At 45.8% G+C, this 13,593-nt stretch overlaps 1 protein-coding gene across 2 annotated transcripts; it reads left to right on the top strand.

The window, feature by feature from the left end:
• Positions 1–1,400: 1,400 nt before the first annotated feature.
• Pcyox1 (prenylcysteine oxidase 1) lies at positions 1,401–11,786 on the top strand. Of its 2 annotated transcripts, none has more exons than XM_027428583.2 (6): positions 1,401–1,561; positions 2,390–2,596; positions 3,960–4,134; positions 6,208–6,419; positions 6,893–7,045; positions 8,827–11,786. In XM_027428583.2, exons 1-6 carry the CDS (start codon positions 1,450–1,452, stop codon positions 9,483–9,485), a joined length of 1,518 nt encoding a protein of 505 aa, XP_027284384.1. In that variant the 5' UTR covers positions 1,401–1,449; the 3' UTR covers positions 9,486–11,786. The 2 variants fall into 2 exon arrangements, with proteins under 2 accessions (XP_027284384.1, XP_027284385.1); XM_027428584.2 differs by lacking the exon at positions 1,401–1,561 and adding an exon at positions 1,940–2,211.
• The last annotated feature ends 1,807 nt before the right edge of the window (positions 11,787–13,593 follow it).

The raw sequence follows: 13,593 nt of genomic DNA, 5'->3' as shown, positions 1-13,593 counted from the left end.
TTTCACATGGGCTCTGGGGTCTGAACTCAGGTTCTCATGTGTGCAAGCCCAGCACTTTACAGACTGAACCGTCCATCCTCTTAGCACCCAAAGGTTCTTTTCACTGTATGGGTGTGTTTATAGTTTTATATCAGTTTAGGCGAAAGGAAAAAAAAAGAATATTTTTCCTTTGCTTTTATGAGTTCTTGTTTAAGACAGACCCCAAAACAAAACCACATTAGCAAGAGAAAAATATCCCTTTCATCTCAGCACTCAGGAGGCAGAGGTAGGCAGATCTTTTTGAGTTCAAGCCCAGCCAAAGCTACACATGGTGAGACTATGTCTTAATAAATAAGAGAAAACCAAACAGAAGTTTGGAAGATGCCCAAGGGAAACGAGTGACTTTCCAGAAGCCAGCTTGGAATAGAAAGTGTCTTCAAAGAATAGTCATTTTTTTTAGAGAAATGACAAAGCAAAAGACAAGGAAGAAGAGTTCAAGTTTCTATGGCTGGACAACTAAGAGAAGGCAAATAAATAGCAAGAGAAAGACCGTGGGGTCAAGTTTGTTATGTGAGCTTCTTTCTGGCCCATGAAAGCCTGCCAAATCCCAGCACAAAAGAGGAGGAGAGGCAGGAGGGTGAGGAGTTCAAGGCAAGCCTTGTCTGCATAGTAGTTTGAGATCACTAGGGCTATTTGAGATTCTGTCAAGAAAAACAAAACAAAGTGTGTGTGTGTGGGAAACACTACAAGAATGTGTGTTGTTAGAATTGGGAAGCACCTTATTTTAGAAAGTAGCACTCTTCTTCCCCATGTCTCGGGGAGAAGCCTAGGTCTCTAGGCTGACAAGGGCAGAGGAAAGTAGAAGCAGAGAACGAGGAGCAGATAGATGGGTTTCAAGTTAACTTTCCTTGGGAAGGCTGAAGCAGAGGGTGCTAGCTGAGCCGTTGGCTGTTGTACCACTATCTCATTTTTTCTATGAAGGTCAACCAAAAAACTAATTTCGCGTTGGTAGCATGCAACTTCACAGTACTCCATCTCCCTTCTTCTCATCAGGCAGCTAAGGAGTCCCTGGAACAAAGCGCTCGCTTCGGAAAAGTGAGCGCAGGTTTGCCTGTTTTTTGACTGAGATTGGCTCTGTGCAAGCACGCGATTTGGGGGACCGCAGAGGGCATTAGCGAAGAAGTGGGGACTCTCTCTACAGGAGAGGCGAGAAGGAAGGAGTAAAGCTGAGGTGGGCTTCAAACTGCGCCTTGGATGTGTGCTTCCAGGGACAGAGTAGACTTTGGGGACACGGTGGCCTTGGGTCAGAAACACAAGGCAGGGTGAGACTCCGGAGCAAAGGACTCCGGTGGGACGGGTAGGCGGGGTAATGCGCACTGGGGCGGGGCATGGGCGGGGCGAGCGCGCGCAGACTCATAGAGCTCCGGGTCTGCTGGCCGACCCACTGTCAGTCTGCAGCTGCTGGAGGCCATGGGGCGCGACTTCGTGGGGATGGTGGGCTTGCTGGTCGGGCTGGGGCTGCTGCTGTGTGAACTGGGCAGCCTGGCGAGCGCCGAGCCCCGGGCCCCGCCGGACAGGATCGGTAGGTGGCGGGGGATGCGGAGGCGAGGCAATGCTGAGGTCCGTCTTCCCGCGCGCGGCAGGGTGGAGATCGGGGTCCGGAGGAGCCGGCCGTGCGCTCCGGAGCGTGGAACGGTGCCACTGGAGGCGTGGGCAGGTTCGGGACCTGGTATCCCTGCAGCCTCAGCTTGGGAGGCCCACAGCTCTAGGAGCTAGACGCCCTCGGGAGCCCGCCTCTGTCGCTGGAGCCGAGTCGATATCTATCTGGCAGACGGAGGCGCGCAGACAGCGCACAGGGACCAGTCTGTCCCCCGCCCCAGCCCTCCCCTGAAAAAAGCTGGACCGCCTCTCCGCACCTGCGCTCTGCCTGCGAGGCCGCCGCCGCTGCAGCTAACCAGAGGGCCGGTTATCTTCTTGGCTTTGTTTGCCTCGGGTTTTCACTTCCGGGCGCTCTGTCCCCTTCTGAAGCTGTGTCTTTCGGGATCGTTCATGGTGTTGGGGCCTCAGAAAGACAAAGAACAAAGCTGGGCGAAGATGGCGGCCACTTTATTTAAAATGCGTGCAGGAGTGGCCCATTCCTGACTCCCCGGGAAGTGGGTACAGGACGGTCCGTGGATCCGGTGGTCTTTCCACAAAGATCTGTGAAGATGTCTGGGCATCTTTTGACTTAGTGTTAGTTTATTTCATTTGCAGCGCGTGTCCAAATTCAGAGAGAACCCTGCCCCCAGGCTCCCCCAAGTTGTTGGTTATAATCTTGAGTAATGTGTATTATTGCTTAATAGCCTTTAAAAATCAGAAGCCACACTGCTAAGAGGGGAAACAAACGGTTCCTCTTTTTCCCTCCTTACAGCAATCGTTGGCGCTGGAATTGGTGGTACTTCCTCAGCCTATTACCTTCGGAAGAAATTTGGGAAGGATGTGAAGATTGACGTATTTGAAAGAGAAGAGGTCGGGGGCCGTCTGGCCACTTTGAAGGTGCAAGGTCATGACTACGAGTCAGGGGGTTCTGTCATCCACCCTCTAAATTTGCACATGAAGCGTTTTGTCAAAGAGCTGGGTATGTGATTTTGGTCTTAGGGCTAAGCAGATTTGTGTGACTGGCTCTAGGTGTTTTCATCACACAGAGAACTGAGTTGTTTCTGCTTTGTTTGTCTTCTACAGAGAAGTTGGTGAAACTGTTTCTCTTGTGGGGTTTAGCAGTTGGTACCAGTTTAGTTTTGAGCCACTCTCCTGTAATGAGACTCTAGTTATCTGTGTGTCATCAGTTCTCTGAAATTACAACCACAGGGTGGAGTGAGGATGGCTGTTGTTATTGATTCTTTAAAAAATTATTTAAAAATTATATTTTAGCTATTTATTTTTTGTGACAGTGGTGGTGGGGTTTAGGTCTGAGCTAGCTAGAGTGTGTGTGTATGGAGGGCAACTGATCAAGTCAGTTCTTTCACTCTACCATGTGGGTCCCAGGAATTGATCTCAGGTCATTAGGCTTGGCAGCAGATGCGTTTAGGGACTGAGCCTTGAGGGACTTGAGACAGCTCCACACCCCTCTCCACCCCGGTGAGTTCTTAAACCCCTAGGTTTGGGTTGAAGAATCAGGGTGTTTTGAGCTAGCAGAAACTTCAGCTCATTTTTCTGATGGGAAAAATGAGACCCACAGGCTTCAAACACCTGGCATGAAGTCATTCAAATAGGGTACAGAGACATGTGCTCACAGGGACGCATGACATACACTGCCAGCAGAGGAGCAGGGCATGTTGTGAGGAAGTCTGGCAGGCCTCTGCAAGCCCTTTTAGGGAATATTGTGTAACTTTGGCCTTTTTCCATTTACCTGGAATTCCTAGGATTGCAAAGTAAGATCATCGTAGGAATGGAGTACATACATCTTACTCCCCAGGTGTCTTTTTCACCCCTGGCCGATGCTTCGTTCTCCGTTACTAAAAATAGTGGGGTTAATTTGGTACGTGTACATGATCTTCTGACCTGTCTCCTAGTGTGACAGTTTGTGGATTGAGCAATCAGTGTCCACCCTGTTTTAAACATAGAACTCTAATGTGTCTCCTGAGACCTGGAGACAGCCCCTAAGTCACTCACTCAGAATGTCCCTGGCAGGTCCCCCAAATTCCCTTTTCATTGGGATGATGTAGAAGCCATTGGTGTACCTTTCCTCTGGGTTTTTGTGCTTTGTTTTAAGACTTTTAAAGATTATGTGTCTGTTTGTGTGTGTGTCTATGTGTATCTCTGTGGGGTATGTGTGTGTATAAATGTAGGTGCCCACACAGGCCAGAAGAAGGCATCAGATCCCCTGGAACTAGAGTTACAGGTACTGCCTGTGCCAGGAACTGAACCCAGGTCCTCTGTAAGAGCAGTAAGGGCTCTTAACTACTGAGTCATCTCCCAAGTCCCTTCCTCTGTTTTGGCAGGTCTTTCCAGTGTTCCAGCTTCAGGTGGCCTGATGGGGGTGTACGATGGGAAGTCTCTGGTGTTTGAGGAGAGCAGCTGGTTTATAATCAACATGATCAAGCTGGTGTGGCGCTATGGATTTCAATCTCTGAGAATGCACATGTGGGTAGAAGACTTGCTGGACAAGTTCATGAGGTGACTATCCTGCTTCTGCTGAATTTAAGACCTTCCGTTCTGATGAGCGCTAAAACGTCAGTTCCCTGAACTAGTTCACCACCTAGTTACCGCCTTGTTAGGCAAAATGGTTCACAGAAAACATGCAGATCATCACTCCTTTTGGGAGCTGATCACGTTGGCCGTTTTGTTTCTAAATTGTGCTTTGCAAGGGCTGAGATATGGCTCAATGGTTGAACGCTTGCCTGGTATGCCTGACCATCCCATTTAAGGAGATGACTTTTGTACAGCATCTAAGTGTGTCTGGCAACACTAAAGAAACGTTTGCAAAGCACAATTCAGAAGCTGGGGTTGAGAAAAAAACAAAACAAAACAAAAAAACATCGATTCTCATGGCAGCTGGCCCGGGAGCCACTGCTATTGGCTGTTTTTTTGCAGATGTGGAGGATGGAGGATGTCCAGGTTTTAAGTGTGGAAGGCCACTCACCCACTCACCTAGCAAGTGGTAAAGCTGGGGTTCCCACTCAGGCCAACTCAGTCTGGAGAGTTCCTCTTAATGCTGCATTGTGCTGGAGCATAGGTGAATGAGATTCTGAGCATAGGAACTTAACAGTAAATGTAAAACTGAAATGAGATTTGGTTTTTGATGGGTTGGTTGGTTGTTTGTTTTTTGGTCTTTTGAGATAGGCTTTCTCTGTAGCTTTGGAGCCTGTCCTGGAATTCACTCTGTAGACCATACTTGCCTCGAACTCACAGAGATCTACCTGTCTCTGCCCAAGTGCTGAGATCAAAGGTATGTGCCACCACCGCCCAGCTGGCTTTGGTGGGGTTTATTTTTGTTGGTTTTTTTGTTTGTTTGTTTTTTGAGACAGGGTTTCTCTGTGGCTTTGGAGGCTGTCCTGGAACTAACTCTTGTAGACCAGGCTGGTCTCAAACTCATAGAAATACACCTGCCTCTGCCTCCCGAGTTTGGGGATTAAAGGCGTGAACTACCACCTCCTGGCTCCCAGCTGGTTTTGTTTTTTTAAAATTTTATTATCATTGTGTGTTGTATGTGATGGGAATGTGGATGCACAGAGGACAGCTTTTGTGAGTCAGGTCTCTTTCCAATATGGGCTTTGGGCATTAAACTCAGGTCATCCGGCTTGTGAGGCAAAATGCTTTTATCTGTTGGGCCATCTTGTCATCCCTCTTTCTTTCTTTCTTTCTTTCTTTCTTTCTTTCTTTCTTTCTTTTCTTTTTTACTGTCAGATTATGTATTCTAGACTTTAAGTGAGATCTAAAGATGTCTTGGGATGAAAGGCAGAGGGGAGGAACAGAGGTCTGTGAAAGATGAGATTGAGCAGTACCTTACCTGACTGGTAGGAGGAACTAACTCACCAAGCAGAGACATGGAAGTCAATTCATTATTAAACAAAAAACAAAAACAAAACTGTATGTGTGTTTAGTCTGCATGTATGTCTGTGATCCTGTGCATGTCTGTGATCCTGTGCATCAGAACTCTTAGAAAAAGAGTTGCGGTGATTATGAGCTGCCTTGTGGGTGCTGGGAACAGAACTCTGGTCCTCTGCAAGAGCAGCAGTATCCATCGTGTTTTGGTTTTATTTTTTGTTTGTTTGTTTGGTTTGGTTTGGTTTTTCAAGATAGGGTTTCTCTGTGCAACAGCTCTGGCTGTCCTGGAACTTACTTTGTAGATCAGGTTGGCCTTGAACTCACAGAGATCTACCTGCCTCTGCCTCCTGGGTGCTGTGATTAAAAGTGTATACCACCAGCACAAGGTGAATTTTTTTTTTTTTTTAAGATAGAATTTCACAAACTGGTGTTGGTTCATGCCTTTAATCCCACCACTTGGGAGGCAGAGGCAGGCTGATCTCTGAGTTTGAAGTCAGCATGGTCTACAGAGCTAGTTTCAAAACAGCCAGGCCTACAAAGAAACCCTGTCTTGAAAAACAAACAAAAAGGATAGAATTTTACTGTGTATCCAGGGCTGGTCTGCGATTGCCTCCCAAGTCTAGTATCTCTTTCATCCTTCTGAGGCTGTTTATAGTCCCCTGTTCTGCATGGGATTTAGTGGTCATTTCTCTTTCTTTCAAGGATTTATCGTTATCAGTCCCATGACTATGCCTTCAGCAGTGTAGAAAAGTTAATGTTCGCTATTGGAGGGGATGACTACGTCCGACTGCTTAACCAAACTCTCCGTGAAAACCTGCAGAAAGCAGGTTTCTCTGAGACATTCCTCAACGAGATGATCGCTCCTATCATGAGGGTCAATTTTGGTCAAAGCACTGACCTCAACGCCTTTGTGGGTAAGAGACTATTGGAGGAAATCAGGATGGCCTTAGCTAAGGAAGTTAGCCACTGACGGAGGGAGCTCTGGCATCAGGCTGGGGATGGGGGATGGAGGAAGCTGCCTTTCTTAGTGTCTCAAGCTTTTTTTTTTTTTTTTTTTTTTTGGTTTTTTGAGACAGGGTTTCTTCTCTGTGTAGCTTTGGAGCCTATCCTGGCACTCGCTCTAGAGATCAGGCTGGCCTCGAACTCACAGAGATCCGCCTGCCTCTGCCTCCCAAGTGTGTCTCAAGCATTTTTACCAACATAGTTTATTTTTATCTGTGAGTTGTTAGGGGTAGAGGGTCCTGTGCTTCTGTTAGTTCCAGTGTCTGTTGCCTGAAGGTCACCTGGCAGTGTCTGGAGGCATTGGAGCAGAACATCTAAGTGGATGGGAGAGGGCAACATACCAACCAAGACAGAACTAAAACGTGTTTTTGCTCCCTCCTGACAGGGGCAGTGTCAATGACAGCTGCTGATTCCAACCTTTGGGCAGTGGAAGGTGGTAATAAAGTTGTTTGCTCAGGGCTCCTTCAGGCCTCCAGCAGCAACCTTATAACTGGCTCCGTAGTGTCCATAGAGGAGAAGACAAGGACCAAGCAGACAGGTGAGGCTGAACTTTGATTGTTTGTTCCTGGTTATTCTTGCAAAAATGACAGCTCAGGAAGAAAATGTCACACACACACACACACATACACACACACACTCACACACTTTTTTAAGGATAGCCAGGTGTTGGTGGCATACGCCTTTAATCACAGCACTTGGGAGGCAGAGGCAGGTGGATCTCTGTGAGTTCCAGGCCAGCCTGGTCTACAGATCGAGTTCCAGGATAGCCTCCAAAGCAAAACAGAGAAACCCTGTCTTGAAAAACCTAAATAAATAAATAAATAAATAAATATAAATAGAGTTTTTGTATCTAAAACTCTAGCTCTCCTGGAACTCACTATGTGTACTATGTTGGCCTCAGACTCACAGAGACCCACCTGCCTCTGCCTTCTAAATTCTGGGATTAAAGCTGTATGCCACTAAGCCTGAAGGTCACCTGGCGGTGTCTGAAGGCATTGGAGCAGAACATCTAAGTGGATGGGAGAGGGCCACTTACCAACCAAGACAGAATTCTTCACTAAATTGGAGGATATAGGCAGAAATAATGTTACCGTTTGCTGCTAGTTCTAGTTCAGTGAGAGACCCTGTTTCAAGAAAATAAGGCAAAGAGCTGTATAACATGATACCCCATGTCCTTCTAGCCTTTGTGTGCATGTCCAGATGCAGACACATCTATGCATAGGTGTGTGTACATAACCTGTATTCATAGCACACATACACACTTTCTAGGCTGGGTGTGCATCTTGGTTGGTAGAGTCCTTGCCTCGTATGCATGAAGCCATGGGTTTGATCTCCAGCACTACAAAAACTAGGTGATGGCACATACCTTATTTTTATTTTATGTTTATTGGTGTTTTACCTACATGCATGTCTGTGTAAGGTTGCCAGATCCCCTGGAACTGGAGTTACAGACAGGCGTGAGCCACCATGTGCGTGCTGGGAAAGGAACCCCGGTCCTCTGGAATAGCAGCCTGTGCTCTTAACTGCTGAGCCATCTCTCCAGCCTCTGGCACATAAGCTTATAATTCCAATCTTCCAGAAAGAAGTGGAAGCAGGAGGATCAGAAGTTCAAGGTTATCTTTGGCAGCATAGTGAGTTTGAAAGTAGCCTAAGCTTCACGAGACACTGTCTCAAAAATAAAAGCAGGGCTGGGAAGATGAGAGCCTTTTCAGTACAGTGCTTGCCACATAAGCTTGGGAACTCCAGTTTGATCCCAGGACCCACATATAGAGCTGAGCTTTTTGGCAAGTGCTTGCAATTGTGCTGGAGACAGTAGAGATGGGGAAATCCTTGGGGCTCACTGGTAGCCAACATATGGTAGTTGGTGAGCTACAGTGAGAGAAAAGTAAGGTGGGAGGCTAGAGAGATGACTCAGTGGTTAGGAGCATTTGCTGCTTTTGCAAAGAACCTAAGTTCAATTCCCAACACACGCTTGGCAGCTCATAGTTGCCTGTGACTCCAGTTCCAGGGGATCTAACGCCCTCTTCTGGCCTCCACAGGCACCAGGCATGCACTTAGTACACAAACATACATGTGGGCAAACATTTCAATACATAAAATAATAAAAAATAAATCCTAAAAAAAAAAAAAAGACAAAAAACCAACATGGAAGCTCCTGGGGATGGGGTGGGGTGACACTTGAGATTCACCACTGGCCTCCACACACATACATGAACACAAACAAGGCAAAAAAAAAAATGTTACAGAATAACTTTGAGAAGGCCTGAAATTGAGTGTGTTAGAAGCACTAAGAAATCCATGCTTCCCTGTGCTCTCTAGGAAATCCCACGAAGATGTATGAAGTGGTATATAAAACAGGATCTGAGACCCATTCTGAGTTCTATGACATTGTCCTTGTGGCTGCTCCATTGAACCGCAAGATGTCTGGCATAACTTTCCTCAATTTTGACCCTCCCATTGAGGAATTCAATGACCCATATCAACACCTGGTGACAACTTTCATTAAAGGAGAACTCAATTCCACTCTCTTCAGCTCCAGACCCAAGGACCAGTTTGGCCTCTCCACAATTCTTATCACTGATGACTCAGATATGTTTATTAACAGCCTGTCCATTGTGGCCTCTGTAAAAGAGAAGGAGGGTCCTGCACGGGCGGTGGATGGCATGCAAGTGTGGAAGACCTTCTCTAGGGACATTCTCACCAAAGAGCAGATTTCAAAACTCTTCCTGTCCTATGACTATGCTGCTCGGAAGCCATGGCTGTCCTATCCTTACTATGAGCCCCCTCAGAAGTGTCCCTCCATCATCCTCCATGACCGACTCTATTACCTCAACGGCATTGAGTTTGCTGCCAGCTGCATGGAGATGAGTGCCATTGCTGGCTACAATGCAGCTCTCCTTGCCTACCATCGCTGGAATGGCAATGAGGACATGATTGACCAGGACGACTTGTATGAAAAACTTAAAACGGAGCTGTAACTGAGCACTGCCCCTCCCCAGAGCACCCTTCTCTTGAAGGACTAAATCAGCAGAGATGATTTTGAATCTTTACCAGCACCCTTCATGTGGGTCATGAGAAAACACAGTGTTCCTGTTCACTGGAGAACTTGATCTTCGGCGAGAATGTCTTCACTCTTCCATTTTGCAGGGAGGGATAGGAGGATTGAACCTAAGGCCCTGTGCATGCTAGGCAAACACTCTACTACTGAGCTGAGATACATCCAACCTTCTTTGTGGATTTTCTTTTGAGACTGGGTCTCAGTAAGTTGTCCAAGAGGAGTCCTCCTGCCTCAGCCTCTCGAGTACCCCCAGGCTCTTACCATTACGCCTGGTTTTTAACTGTGTGTGGGACACTGACAGAGTTTCCCAGGGCTTTGGTTGTCTTTTTTTGTCTGTTTGTTTGTTTGTTTTTAATCTTTTTTTCTGTTTGTTTGTTTTGTTTTTTTGAGACAGGGTTTCTCTGTGTAACAGCCCTGGCTGTGGCTGTCCTGGAACTAGCTGTGTAGACCCAGCTGGTCTCGAACTCATAGATCTGCCTGCCTCTGCCTCCCAAGTGCAAGGATTAAAGGAGTGTGCCACCATCGGCCAGAGTTTAAAGAGTCACCTGGAATTTGATAAACCCCTGGATCTGAATTCAGTGGGCCATATGTGGGTGACCTGAATTTGCTTTAAATCGTAGAGCAATCTTTTTTTTTTTCTTCTCTCTCTATTTTTTCTCCTTTGGGGGAGGGTGTTTAAACTGTCTTACTCTGCACCTCAGGCTGGAAGTCATTATGTAGTCTAGGCTGGTCTTTAAATCACAGCAATCCTCCTGTCTCAGCCTCCCATGTGCTGGGATACAAGCATGAGGTCCAAGTCCTGGCAGTTTATACTTTTTTATATAAATGTGCTCAAGCTTGAAGTCATGACTTTAAGAATGTGATTTTTTGATTGCCCTTGTCTTGGTTTTTATCATGGATAGATTCAGAGATAGGAAGAGAGATATCCTGTGAAGTGGAAACAGGATATAGGCTATTAAATCAAGAAATGGACACTATAATACAAGGTCTCATGTAAGGAGGTTTGTGTTTTTTTTACTTATGCTAGGAATTGAACCCAAGACCATGAGGATCCCAGGCAAGGACAAGTGCTCTTCTACTGAGCTACATTCCCAGCCCCAAGAGCTTCAGGGCCCCACATCCAGAGAATGGGATTTCCTGCGCTGAGGATGGGGTCTTGGCCCTGTAGCTTTGTCAAGTTCAAGTTCCTAGCCTATAGCCAAAGGTGAGCAAGTCCTGGATGTGGGGGCTAAACCTTAGATAGAGAGCTTTGAGTGCCTTAAAAGTGCTAAGGAACACAAACCATGACCTCAGCAGACCTGTACCAGAGGTGACTGCTCAGTAGACCCTCAGCAGTCTCCATGGAAACTAGCACTGCTGCAGAGGCAGCTTGGGTAAGCCCAGAGCGGCTAGCCTTAGAAAGGGGTCTTCATGGTGACTTGAGTTCAGAGGGAATCTCTCAGATGCTGGGCATTTGGGGTGAGAGGCCTGAAATCTTAAAGACAGTGACGGGCTCTCAGCTGTGGTTGCCTGTGGAGTCCAGGCTTCCTGTGTAGTCAAGCTCAAGAAATCTAGCTTTTTGTCCACTGCTCAAAGTCACCAGTGACTAGTATTAAGCGATAAAAGTAATTTTGCCTGCCTTGGTGGTACATGCCTATAATCTCAGTACTTTTATGGCAAAAGTACGAGGATCAAAAGTTCAAAGCCAGCCTGGGCTGTAACAACACCCTGTTTCAAGGAACAAAAACCAACTCTTCACCAGATTATAGCGCTGCATCAGCAAAGTGTTCTAAGAAAATACTGATTTTTAAAAATTATTTTTCTCTTGTACAGCTGTGGGTATTAATACTGTCTGGAGAAAGCAGCCATGATATATTTGGTGTAGTGACAGGAATTAAACTCATAGTTTATCAAAAGGTTGGTATTTTTTTCTGATGTGTTCAGAACATTTATATTTTTTCCTGTTGTGGTTTTAACAAACATGGTTTGTCAAGAATATGAGATCACTGTTGTGAATTTGGGACAGTGCCTCCTCATCTGAGGGATGTTTCATGACCCCCAGTGGGCAGTCAGAGCTGGGAAGCAGTGAGCCCCATATGTTCTATTTTCCACATGTACAATATACCTGTGATAAAGTTTTAATTTATAAATTTGGCATAGTAAGAGATTAACAACATTAATTGTAAAATAGAAAAATTTTAACAATTTGCCATAATGGAAATCAATTAAAACTTACAACTTATTTCTGGTATTTTCTTTCTTTTTTCTAGAGAGGGTCTAGATAGTGTAGCCTTGACTGACTTCAGAGTCATAGAGACAGCTTTCTTCTCTCCCTCTTCCCCTCCACCATGTGCTGGGTTTAAAGGTGTATGCCACCACACCACTATCTGGTATTTTCTTTCCTTCTTTCTTTCTTCTTCCTTTTTTTTTTTTTTTTTTTTTTTTTTGGTTTTTCCAGACAGGGTTTCTTTGTGTTGCTCTGGTTGTCCTGGAACTAGTTCTGTAGACCAGGCTGGCCTTGAACACACAGATATCCTCCTGCCCCTACCCTGCATCTGCCACCATTGCCCAGCTTATTTCTGGTATTTTCCATTGAGTATTTTTAGACCATTAACTGCAGACAAATCAGCAAAAGCTGCACCACCTATGGGAGGGCTGCTGCAAACACAAGGAAATATGAGATAATTAAGTTTGTGGACTTTGATGTGTAATGGGATATATTTGGGCTTGTAATTTAAATTATTTCTAGTGGGTTGGAGAGTTGGCTCTGTGGTTTAGAGCATTGGCTATTCTTCCAGAGGACCTCAGTTCATTTCCTAGCACCTACATGGCAGCTCACAAGTGTCTATAAATGTGGTTTCAGGGTTCTAGGCACACTCTTTCTTGGTGCACAGACATACATGCAGACAAAATGCATATGCACATAAGAAAATTTTAAAAATCTTTAGCCTGGTGTGGTGGCACATGCCTTTAATCCCAGCACTTGGGAGGCAGAAGCAAGTGGATCTGTGAGCTCTGTGCTAGTTTGGTCTACAGAGTGAGTTCCGGGCCAGCCAGGGCAACACACTGAGAACTTGTCTAAAATAATAATAGTAGTAATAATAATAAATAAAACTGTTTTTTGGTTTTTGTTTTTTTTTTTTTCTTTTGAGACGGTTTCTCTGTGTAGCTTTGGAGCCTATCCTGGAATTCCCTCTGGAGACCAGGCTGGCCTCCAACTCACAGAGATCCACCTGCCTCTGCCTCCCAAATGCTGGGATTAAAGGTGTGCGCCACTGACGCCTGGCAAATCAAACTGTTTAAATGAGCCCCTGTTGAAAAGAAAAAGTTTATTAAATCAAGTTTAATGTGAAAATGTATATGGTCCCATCTTTAGGTACTAGAAAGATAGGTCATTTGGAGAAGGGATAATACATTTCTCTGCAGAGCAGCCATTATATAAACTTAGCTTAAGGCTTCTGAGATGAGTATACAGTGCCCCAAGGGAGTTCAAAGCCAAGGCACAATCAGCACACAAACTGTGCTATCCCTAGAGATGATAACTATCTTACATTTTCACACAGTGGATGCTTTGGGGGGAACGGAGGATACATTTCCGAGCATACTCAATTTAAGATGTAACCTACTGAGCTGGGTGTGGAGGCACACACCTTTAATCCCAGTACAGGGAGGCAGAGGCAGGTGGATCTCTGTGAGTTTGAGGTCAGCCTGGTCTATGTAGTGAGTTCCATTCCAGGATAGTCAGAGCAATATAGAGAGATCCTGGAGAGAGAGAGAGAGAGAGAGAGAGAGAGAGAGAGAGAGAGAGAGAGAAAAGATGTACCTACTGAGTATGTTCACTAAGGATGATAGTTCAACAAGGAAAGATGGTGAAGATTGACAACCTGCTCCCTTCCAATAAGTACAGCTTGTATTGTAAATATGAGCCAGAAAATTCCCCAGGAGGCCTCAACAGATCTGGGCTGTTACAAGCCAGCTTCTTGCCCTCAGGCTCCCCCTTCCTCCCCACCACCCAGAGTTACAGCAACTTGGCAATTGGAGCTGCGGAA

This window comes from Cricetulus griseus, chromosome 8 (assembly GCF_003668045.3).
Source record: "Cricetulus griseus strain 17A/GY chromosome 8, alternate assembly CriGri-PICRH-1.0, whole genome shotgun sequence".
Taxonomy (NCBI): Eukaryota; Metazoa; Chordata; class Mammalia; order Rodentia; family Cricetidae; genus Cricetulus; species Cricetulus griseus.
The sequence above is the reverse complement of the archived record's forward strand: the minus strand, read 5'-3'. Positions and strand labels throughout refer to the sequence as shown.

Bases quoted from the DNA above. Each gene is read 5' to 3' on its own strand.
- Pcyox1 (XM_027428583.2), top strand. From the start codon at position 1,450: ATGGGGCGCGACTTCGTGGGGATGGTGGGCTTGCTGGTCGGGCTGGGG. The intron at 2,597-3,959 runs GTATGTGATTTT...CTGTTTTGGCAG, and splicing joins GCGTTTTGTCAAAGAGCTGG to GTCTTTCCAGTGTTCCAGCT. The intron at 6,420-6,892 runs GTAAGAGACTAT...CCCTCCTGACAG, and splicing joins TGACCTCAACGCCTTTGTGG to GGGCAGTGTCAATGACAGCT.